General features: G+C 36.0%; 1 protein-coding gene across 3 annotated transcripts in view; it reads right to left on the bottom strand.

Annotated features, from left to right (window-relative positions):
* Window positions 1–12,117, bottom strand: part of LOC126830719 (serine/arginine repetitive matrix protein 2-like) — a 324,241-nt gene that overhangs the window by 88,544 nt on the left and 223,580 nt on the right. For all 3 annotated transcript variants that reach the window (XM_056103535.1, XM_056103533.1, XM_056103536.1), the window contains exons 8-9: window positions 7,279–7,316; window positions 6,695–6,835 (exon numbers count right to left, since the gene is read on the bottom strand). In XM_056103535.1, coding sequence (XP_055959510.1) covers window positions 6,695–6,835; window positions 7,279–7,316 — 179 coding nt within the window. The remainder of the gene's footprint in view (window positions 1–6,694; window positions 6,836–7,278; window positions 7,317–12,117) is intronic.

Here is a 12,117-nt window from a genome sequence, read left to right as displayed (position 1 = left end):
TATTTGAGAACGAACGGTGACCATTTTGTCTGTCAATTTTGGACCGATTTTCACTAAATTCGAACTCAGCCGTCCTTAGGGTGTCTTAGGGTGTAACGGTGATATAATAATAAGTTTTTTTTAAATCGGATAAAAATTATGACCTCTATAGGGTCCACAAGCTGAAAAACGCGATTTTTCGTACAATCAGGGGCCATAATTCAGGAAGTTATGGTTTGATATGCGTGAATATCGAAAGGAACCAGGATCTTTGGGTTATAAACTTACATTTCAAGTTTCAACAAAATCGGATGAAAATTGTGACCTCTATAGGGTCCACAACCTTGATATACCATATTTTTACGTTATTTGAGAACGAAGGGCAGCCATTTGTCAGTCAGTTTTGGGCCGATTTTCACGAAATTCGAACTCAGCCATCCTTATTGTGTAAATATGATATAATAATACGTTTTTTTTAATCGGATAAAAATTATGACCTCTATAGGGTCCACAAGCTAAAAACGTGATTTTTCGTACAATCAGGGGCCATAATTCAGGAAGTTACGGTCCAATATGTGCGAATATCGAAAGGAACTAAGATCTTTGGGTTATAAACTTATATTTCAAGTTTCAACAAAATCGGATAAAAATTGTGACCTCTACTGGGTCCACAACCTTGATTTACCATATTCTGTAAGTTACGTCAGACCTTTGATTAACCAATCAGCATTGATGTTACTAGTGGATTACCCACAGTTCCGGACAAAAAAGGTCAAACACTCGATTCGACAGACCATTTGATTGGCTGACCCCTCATTTCAAGCAGAACAAGAGTTAAATAACAAGTCTTCCAGATCCAAGTGTAGTCAAGACAAGTAAAACGAAATTTTGAACTATAAAAACAAAAGAAAAAAGGATCTGTGTTTTAACCAGATTGGCTCTGACCCTGAGGAAACATCTTTAGGGTATAAGGAATAAGTATGCAAAGTTTCAAGACCATGCATTAAGAATTGCGGGTGTCCAGTGATAGTGTAACAGCATTACTGAACTTCAACTTTCTAAGCAGACAAAACAAGTTTTCCCCTGTTTTTGAAAGCAAAATTAAATTGAAATGATACTCCCTGTAGCCAAAATGGGTCTATATTCTTATTCTACATTATAAGTTGCTCTAAACTGACAAATATGAGGGGTCTAAGTCTTTCAGATGTAATTTTAATCTGATTGTCAAAGCCCAATATTTCAATTTGTGAAGTGGAATAACCATTTTTTTCTCACTTTGGAGGCAAAATAAAATTAGAACAATACAATGTAGATCCAAAATGATTGCATATTTGTAATCTATGCAAAAAGTCATTCTAAATAGATACCTTTAAGGGGTATAGATCAGATTATAATTTTCGTCGTTTGAGGGTTAACAAGGTTCTACAAACTGAAACAAGGGCCTTAACTCTAGAAGTAACTTACAGAAATTGTTGAAATTTCGTTTTACTAATTTAAATAATGCATATAAATTTCATACAGATCGGATGATAACATTTGTCGTTGAGCGTTCATAGGGTTGAACAAGCCAACAGTGAGGCTGATGTCCCCCGCCGAAATCCCAAAATAAATAGATGACACATATTAATTAATCGCACATTTACTTTTTTCAAAAGTATCAAGCAATCAAAATGATTATCAACTATACACTAAGTTTCATCACTCTCTATCAGATGGAATTAGGATGACCACCTTTGCTTGATCATATTGCGAGACATTATCTTTCTTTTTTTTTTAAAAACTGAGGTAGTATGCATAACAATGATGATATATAGTCACTTCACTTTTCGTCACAGCAACAATAGAAAATCAAACTATGGAATATTCACACAAGTCTGGTTTGTATTCATATGTAATATTATATTTACCACAAATCTTTTAGAATAATAATACATAGCAACAATATAAATTCAAGTCATATAATATTCATATCATCGTGTTTTGTATTTGTATGCCAACATCATCTTGCATTTAAAACCAGCGGCTGCCAGGCAGGATACGCCCACATTTTTCAAGAGATGGATAGAGAACAAGCTAACCAAAAAGCAATTTTTGAAAAATCAAGGGCCATAATTCAGGAAGGTACAATCAGATATGTGCGAATATCGACAGAAACCAAGATCTTTGGGTTATAAACATGCATTTCAAGTTTCATTAAAATGGGATCAAAATTGTGACCCCTAGAGGGTTCACAACCTTGATATACCAGATGTTTACACTATTTGCGTAGAGGGGCAGCCTTTTTGTCTGGCAGTTTTGGTCCGATTTTCATGAAATTCAAACTCAACCAACAATACAGTTTAATGGTGACATATTCAAACGTTTTTCTTAAATCAGTTAATAATTGTGACCTCTTCAGGGACCACAAGCTAAAAACGCAATTTTTCGTACAATCAGGGAACATAATTCTGGAAGTTACGATCCGATATGCGCGAATATCAAAGGAACCAAGATCTTTGTGTTATAAACATGCATTTCAAGTTTCATCAAAATCGGATATCAAAAGATCTTTGTGTTATAAACACGCATTTCAAGTTTCATCAAAATCGGATATCAAAAGATCTTTGTGTTATAAACATGCATTTCAAGTTTCATCAAAATCGGATCAAAATTGTGACCTCTAGAAGGTCCACAACCTTGATATACCAGTAGTCCGGTGGCTGAAGGGGGGGAATCGCCACCCGAGCTGACCACAAGCTAAAAACTCGATTTTTTGTACAATTACGGGACATAATTCAGGAAGTTATGATCCAATATGCGCGAATATCAAAAGAAACCAAGATCTTTGTGTTATAAACATGCATTTCAAGTTTCATCAAAATCGGATATCAAAAGATCTTTGTGTTATAAACATGCATTTCCAGTTTCATCAAAATCGGATCAAAATTGTGACCTCTAAAGGGCCCACAACCTTGATATACCAGTAGTCCAGTGGCTGAAGGGGGGGGAATCGAATATCAAAAGGAACAAAGATCTTTGTGTTATAAACATGCATTTTAAGTTTCATCAAAATCGGATAAAAATTGTGACCTCTAGAGGGTCCACAACCTTGATATACCAGTAGGCCGGTGGCTGAAGGGGGGAATCGCCACCTGAGCTGTGAATTTATGAGACCAAGTTTTTCTAGACCAGTTTTTTTGCGTAGATTCCGAATCTGGGTGGTGATCAGGCGTTTGAGGGGGCATTTTCGAGATATATATGGGGGTCCAATGTCTACAATTGGGGGGGCAATGTCATTATGTTGACATAAATGATTATCATGTTATATATTAATAAAACATAAATTTCTAGGACTGTTTATCTTTAAAGAAGTGTGTATGATGCCCTTGGACAACTGTTTTGATTTGTGGGGAGGTGGGGTGGGGGGTAGCAGGTGAGCGTGTATGGAGGGTGTGTGGGAGGGAGGGTTAAAAATTGGCGGGAAATTATGATTTTCTTAGAGGTTGGTAAAAACATTACTTTCTAATTCCGCTGCACACCTCTATATATGGGTGTAAGATTCCCATTGTATGGGGCGAGGGGAGGGGGGAGGGTGTAATTTTGGGGACAGAAACCACTTGGTTTAAAATTAGCCAATGAAGTGGTCTGTTACCGCGAGTTCTTGGCGTGCTCTGCACGGAACAGTGGGTAAACCCCCAGAAATGTCAACGCTGATTGATTAATCAATGTCTGACGTCATAGGGTCAAAATCCGCTCATATCACTCCTGACGCGACTTCCCAGTACAACAGGTCAGATCTTCATGTAGTGTAGGCCATCGAAAGTATAAGAAAAACCGAACGAAATATACATTTGTATTTTAACCGGTTTGCTTTTTCGTTCAGTACGAATTTCGTTATTCCAAATATTTAATTATAATGGTACTTTTCAAGAGATCTGGAAATGTACATAAAAACAGTAAATCAGAGACATGTTTAGATATTAGTTTATTCTTAATCTTCATTAGAAGAAAGTTCAAAATATGAGCGGGATAGATATCTTCTGGATGGCTAATCAACAGCTCGCATATATCCTTTGGATATACTTCAGATACCCATTCACATTGTAAACCTTCATTCCAGCCTTGTATCGCAGGATCATCTTGTTCAATCATTGGTTTTGCAGCCTGTCCCCATGTTGTAGCAACATAATTGTTGCGTTTAATGTGCAGCAAAAGACTACTCAGGCAAGATGGTAATAAAGAAAGAAATGTTTGATATTTTTCATCACAATTAAAATTCCTCCAGAAAATCTTTCTTTTAGTGTCATCTGCTGACGTAAGTCGCCTTTCGCCGTACATGTTACTGAAACATCATTTTGCTGTCCCAGCTCTTTAAATTTGTTTGAAAATTGGAAAAAGAAAGACAATTAGTCATTACCACTGAAAGCATGTAGGCCAAGATATTCTTGACACTTCAATACTAATCTTGATTGGATAAAAAAAATATATCAAGACTAGTATTGAAAGTGTCGAGAATATCCTAGAACTGACAACAAACCATGAGGACACCAAAATAGCTAACCTACTCCTCCTCGCATTGCAAATTAATGGAGGCGCTGAAACAAATTGTATTTTGCGTTCTTGCTTGGGCTAAATAGACATCCCAATCATTCTCCTCGCAAACAATGATCCAAATATACACATTCTGGTCAATAATGAAACGGGCAAAGGTAGAAAATATCGCGGAAGGCGATATACATCAGTAGATGATGCTAGAAGAAAGATTTTCTAGGTGAAAAAAATAACAGGCCTTTCTTTATTACCACCTTGCCGTAGTGGTCTTTTGCTGCATGGCTGGAATGAAGATCTACAACCAAGCAGATATTTATCCCGCTCATATTATGACCCTTGATTTTGAATCTTCTGATGAAGACTAAGAATAAACTAATACCTAAACATGTCTTTGATTTACTGTGTTTTTGATTTATATTTCCAGATCTCTTGAGAAGTACCTTTATAATTTAATATATTGAATGACGAAATAGGTACTAAACGAAAAGGCACGCACCCCGGCGCCCACCCCCATACAATGGGAATCTTATAAACATATTTACAGATGTTTCATTTGCAGGCTCTAAGAAAATCTTCATTTAAATCGACGTGAGCTCATTTCCTGCCAATTTTACCCCCCCCCCCAACTCCTCACACGGAAACCTGCAACCAACCCACCCCACTTCGCCACAAATCAAAACGGTTGTCCAGGGGCATCATACACACTTCTTTAGAGATGGACAGTCCTAGAAATTTATGTTTTATTAATATATAACATGATAATCATTTATGTCAACATGACATTGCCCCCCAATTGTAGACATTGGACCCCCATATATCTCGAAAACGCCCCCTCAAACGCCTGATCACCACCCAGATTCGGAATCTACGCAAAAAACTGGTCTAGAAAAACTTGGTCTCATAAATTCACAGCTCGGGTGGCGATTCCCCCCCTTCAGCCACCGGACTACAGATGTTCAAACTATTTGTGTGCGGGGAGGGGGGCCATTTTGTCTGGCAGTTTTGGTCTGATTTTCATGAAATTCGAACTCAACCAACAATACGGTTTAATGGTGACATAATTAAGGAAGTTACATTCCAATAAGCGCGAATATCAAAAGGAACCAAGATCTTTGGGTTATAAATATGCATTTCAAGTTTAATCAAAATCGGATGAAAATTGTGACCTCTAGAGAGTCCACAACCTTGATATACCATATTTTTACACTATTAGCATACGAAAGGCGGCCATTTTGTCTGGCAGTTTTTGTCCGTTTTTTCATGAATTTTGAACTCAACTAACAATACGGTGTAACGGTGATATATTCACATGGTTTCTTAAATCGGATAATAATTGTGACCTCTAGAGGGACCACAAGCTAAAAACGCGATTTTTCGTACAGGTCAAGGGCCATAATTCAGGAAGTTACCATCCGATATGCGCAAATATCGAAAGGAACCAAGATCTTTAGGTTATAAACATGTATTTCAAGTTTCATCAAAACCAGATCAAAATTGTGAGCTCTAGAGGGTCCATATACAATATTTTTACACTATTTGCACTCGAGGGGTGGCCATTTTGGTCCGATTTTCACGAAATTTGAAATTAGCCGGCATTAAGGTGTAACGATGATATATTCAAATGCTTTTTAAATCATAATAAAATTGTGACCTCCATAGGATCCACAAGCTAAAAAACTTGATTTTTCGTATAATCAGGGGCTATAAATCAGGAAGTTACAGTTCGATATACTTCATAATGCTATACATTAGAGTCAAACAAATGAAAATAAGCGTAGGCCGATCCATGTGTGTGTGTGTCAAATACGTTGTTACATGCATAAATTTGACTGTGAATTCACTCCATCAAAGTCCAGTTATTTCATATTTTAAGAACTTAAACAAGAAGCCACTTGGTATCAAAATTTAGTTCTTAAATCTATTGAAGACAAATATCGTCTTTGTCTTTACCTTCACAGTAAAGGGTTATTTAGACTAATTAAGATTATAAGTAAAAAGTACACCACCCTCAAGCCTAGGTAGTATTATAGCATGCTAGAACATTTTGTGCTTTGAAACCCAATTTGTGTTGTGTTTATTGCACTACTGCACATGTTTCCCAGAATGGTTGCAGGAGAAACAAGGAATCAATTCAACACGGCCTAAGGCCTGTCTATGTTTTTCCTCTAGAATAAGCAATACCTACCCATGTAGTCCTCTCATCAATGACTCTTGATCGTCCAGTGAATGATGCTTCTGTAAAAACTGAGCGTTGCCGGAATTATTAAAACCAAGAATTGACTTGAGTAATTCATCAAAACATAAACCTTTCACTTGTAATCTTCGTCTAAATAAATGAAATACAATTTACAATTTTAAAACCAGGTCCACCACCATAATTAACTGTACTAATTATAATTATCTAAATGTAAAGTCTAAATAAATGAAATACAATTTAGCATTTTAAAACCAGGTGATGATCAATCCATGATCATAATTAACTGTACTAATTATCTAAATGAATAGTGTGAAGTCTCTTCAAAACCTAATTATCACAAGAGAGTAAATACATCTATTTATGCACAACCAAATTCATGCAACTTTTTGTTTCTTTTATCTCTTGTCGCATACTCCTCCCCTATCATATTCTCTGTAACTGAAGAGCAAGGTGGCCAACTTACCATTCAACATCAACTTTATGACAATAAACATGTTGCAACAATTGACAGACTGAGGAGTGAAAAAGGCTTACAAAAAATCACAACAACGCATATTTGTTTTCATGTTTACCTATAATGTACTGGAAATTCTTCTTCTGTGATCAAACCCTGTAATCATATATTAATAAAGTAATGAACAAGCGGTTGCCTAAAACTTCTAGTAGAAATACGCCCACAATTGGCAAGAGATGGACAGAGAACACGAAAAAAAAACGAATTTTCGTACAATCTAGGCCCATAATCCAGGATGTTACGGTTTGACATGCGTCAATATCGAAAAGAACCAAGATTTTTGGGACATAAACATATATGTGACCGGCTACGGTTGGAATGCGCTTGATCTAATAATGAGATAAAGACAAAATAAGTGGAAATATTGATTTTTCTGAATATTCTCAGCGAAATTAGATATTTTTCTCCGCTCGCAGCAGGACGACCGGTCAGTCCTCTTGCATAATACTTGGCATCGTTGCAAAGCGGAGAATATCTAGATAATAAATATGACCAAAGTATTGCCGATGAAGGAATACAAACGAGTTTTAAAACCCCTAAAAATGTAAACAAACTCTTGCTTGTTGCTATGCTGCCAACACCACTCGTTAGCTGATTAGCCCAGACACAGCTTGCAAAGAATTGTTGTTACATGGCCGTATCAAGCTCAAGCGGATGATAGAAATTTGATTTTGGGGATAATGTTATGGGGTATCTCGTTTCGTATGAAATTGAAATTTCTATCATTCTATTATGGATTCATATTCTTATACTGTTACGGTACCTGAAAATAACAATGGACCTATTGTACATGCAAAATCGTAATTCAGTCCTTCACAGAATACTCTTACAGCTGTAGTAGCTTCTCTGATGATCAAGGTAGGCTACTAAACTTGATTACCCAATCAGCAACCATAATCTTCTGACCACTGGTACAAATAGTAAGTGCAGGGGGACTGCACCACACAAAGTGAATTGATGCTAATTGATTTATGAGATTAACTCACCAAAGTTATAATATACAAAACTTAAACTACTAATACATAGATTGTTCTCAATTATAACGCTATCATAGGAAATGTGAACATGCCCCATGTGTTGTGGATATTTGCTATGAAAAGAGTGCATTTACTACGATTTTCGTCTTTAGCACCCTTGAAAATGTAAAGAAAAAAAATATTAATATTAAACGACAAAATAACAAATAATTTAAAGGCATTATGTGATGTTGTTTTAGAACATACCGACATCTTTAACTTGCTTTTTCTAAAAATATGTATCATGGCTGCGTCCTTCGTCAAAGACTCCCAGATTTCAGTGCATTCAATTCATTTGCAAGTAAATGAGAGCTCTCACAACCGCCCTGTTCCATTCCTGAAGGTTAAACAGTCACCCATGCCCAATGAATTAATAAATTAAATTCTCGTAATTCAATTATATCAACTGTAAATAGCCTTTGTTTATAGTTATCAATTCACTGGTATTGTAACCGTGCCATACGAAATGAAATGAAAGGAAATTAACTGGAGTTTTAACGTCCTACTGTTCAGCTCTGATCTGAACTGGGCTAATGAAGTTGAGCATATGCCATACAGTGTGCTATGAGGGATATTTTGCCCTGACAGCGGCACTACGTCCTACTCTTATATCAAATTCCAACTGTCAAGAGATCTTTTACATGCATGCCAATGTGTACACGGGATCTCGTTTTTTGTCACATCCGAATGACTAGACAGCTGTCCTTGTCAGGCCCTCGGTCCTGCATCACTTACATGGGGGAATCACGCCAGAAAATCTGGATGAACTTTCTCTGCCAATGCAGGGATCGAACACCCGACCTCCAGGCTAGCAAGCCAGCGTCTTACCCGCTTAGCCACCATGACCCCTGTGCCATACAATAAACTCTGTAGTATACAAAATGGCTATAATAACTACTTTCAATGAAGGTGTATAGTCAAACCAAGTTAATGCTGTATCTTTGATCATAAGGGCTAGTACTATCTCTTTTAATTAGAACTCGGCAGTCAAAACAGTAGATCAATCAGTACCCAATTAATTAAGGTGTATACAATAGTCAAATCATATTAATACGATATCTTTGATCATTAGTACACTAACATTCTCTTTTCTTATACTTGATAGCATAAGGTGGACAATTGGTGATAAAGTCTGTTGCATACTGTTGTTTCATTGGTATACCCTACCCTGCAAGGTGTGTCCATAACTGATGAGTGATCATAAAATCATTGAATATGTAAAATGATAAATAGTTGTTGCATCAACCCAAAACCATGTTTTTCGTATTCAGCACCCCCGAAAACCTTTAAAATGATATATTACACAATATAGTACCAAATATAAGATAAGAAAATTCAAATAATTTCAATTTTGGTGGCCATTTTGAAAAACAAGATGGAGAATACAGTCGGGTCGACCCCTGATGCTACAACATTTGTATTAAGGGAGTTGCAACTAATTTGGTATGATCTTTATATAGACATCTAAAGCTGCGATTCAAGTCATAGTTTGGGCCATGGGTTCCACTTCGGCCGTATATGCTGGTCGAGACCTACGGCTATGGAAAATGACAGTTCCTAGGTCTGACCTAACGGTCATTTTGCACGCCGGAAAGAGGGTCTTTTTTAAAAAAAAAAAAATTTCAAACAGACTACGATCGACCTTCACTGTGTAACTATACAAGAATGCACGTCGTCTAGAAGTCAATCTCGTGATTGGTGTTATAGAGTTGTATATATTGTCGTCAACAGATTATACTGAGTGTTGTGTTGATAATTAATGATGAGTGTCTGGTAGACGAGCAATAAATGTTAATTGATAAGTGGGAATCTAATCAACGGCGTGAAGCGGCCCATTGTTAATCATTCACGTATTGTCCACGTGTCATAAGAATTTTCAACAACAAAGCCGTTTACCGCAATTACGGTCAGGCACAATGTAAACGAGGTTAATATGATCTTCGAAAAAGGGCAATTGATATGAAGTATTGCTCTTCGAATCCAACCAACTGTCATATCAAATAAAAACAGCATAGAAATTACGTAAATCCTCAACAACGTACGTGTTGGAAGAAAAATGCATTTAAAAATAAAATGTTTATAGCGGTATTACGACCTTGTGGAAATTGTTGAAATAAAATCTAGAGATTAGTTAACTTGCTTACCGAACAATTAAGAAAAATACGTATTCCAGTTCTATTGTGCAGCAATATTGATAATTCCACGTGTAGAAGAAATGTTGTGTATATGTATACGGTTACTCTTATACACGACCATATTCTAGGGGGCGCTAGTGTCGCTAGCCGTGAAGTTAGTTATCCGTTAGTCATTTAGTTATACATTATTAGGATTTACGTCACAATTCTGCGGCCTGTAATTCCGTAAGAGATGGTCTAAAACCCCAAAAATGTGAGATATATGCCATGGATAGTTATATATTTATCTTCATTTCAAAGTTATTGTATTACAACTCAAAATTATCCAGGTCAGTGTGTTTTCTAAAGAGCACGTGTTCATTACGTGTGAGCTACTGAAATGGTTTTTCTCCGGCCAATTCAACTATTTCGTTATTTAAGTAGCCAAAACGGAATATTTAATTATTAAATAATTATCATGAGCCTTACTAATATTTAATTTTTAAGTCAAATATATTTTTTTTTGTGCACCCCATGGTGACAAAGTAGTATAGACACGTGAATTCACAATACCCTAGCATGAATAAAAAACATGAAATATAAATTTACTTTGAAAAGTTTCCGTGCGTTATCAAAAATGACCGGCAGTGAAAATTTTGAAGAGGAAGCCCTGGTTTGGGCACATACCTCTTGTGGTTTTAAAGATATTAAATTTTTAGATCAGCTTAAAAATGATCAATTTTCATCATAAATCTAAAAAGTTCTCAGTTCTCAGATCCGAATTAAATAATTTTTTAGCATGCAAATAGCTAAGCTAGTGCCTAATAAAATTATTGGAGTATTTTCCATGGTGCCAATAATAATGCCAAAATTCCAGAAAATCAAAAAATTTCATAGGTCGTTATGTAAACTGGTTTGAAATAGAATCTATTTCATATAAACCCAATTCGTCCCAAAGAAATTTTTCTCTGAATGTAAGCTTCAATTTGACGCCAAGTTTGTTAAAATCGGTTGAGTAGAACTTGTATATTTTTCATCGTTTTCCTTGGTTTACAATAAAGGTCCTTTTGAATCATGACATATTCGTGTAATAAGTAATGCGATTTGTAAAAAATTGTATAAAATATCATGAATTAGCAATGAGTAAACTTTGCTGCTCTTGTCAATGTAGTTTATGAAAAATAATATGATATCTTCGTCCCACAAAACAAAGAAAACGAATAGAGCCATTTTTTCGTGAACGTCTCTTTCTGTTGACGATTTATATTTTTAGGGGAAAAAGAGACATGTACTAAAGTATCACCGAGAAATAGTTTGAAAAGTTATTGTGAATCTAGACATGGCAACCTATAAAACCTATAAAATGACATTGCACCAGACAGTTACATATATACGATGAAAAAAAAACAACATAGTGATGGTCCGAAATGGCACCTATCGGTTTTACCTATATCAAATATTGACAGCGAAATATATTGGCCGATACAGATACAATTACAGATAGTGGTGGATAAAAAAACTATTACACATTAAAATGCCTCGAATGACATCATAATCTATGTAGATATTTGTCATTGTTGATTACAATATAATTCCTTAAAGTGATCGGCATGGACGACACCTGTATGTCTATATTAGTTCATGCGTTAATGAATGATACATCAGAGCGATAGCTTCCTGCATGATCTGTCTGTCAACATTGGCAATCATGTGACATTCTCCCGACATTTCTAGAACTATAGTTAACAAGCCAACAGTGAGGCTGAT

The sequence above is a fragment of the Patella vulgata genome, chromosome 1 (assembly GCF_932274485.2).
Source record: "Patella vulgata chromosome 1, xgPatVulg1.2, whole genome shotgun sequence".
In the NCBI taxonomy this organism is placed as follows: Eukaryota; Metazoa; Mollusca; class Gastropoda; family Patellidae; genus Patella; species Patella vulgata.
This window is presented reverse-complemented; position numbering and strand designations above follow the sequence as displayed.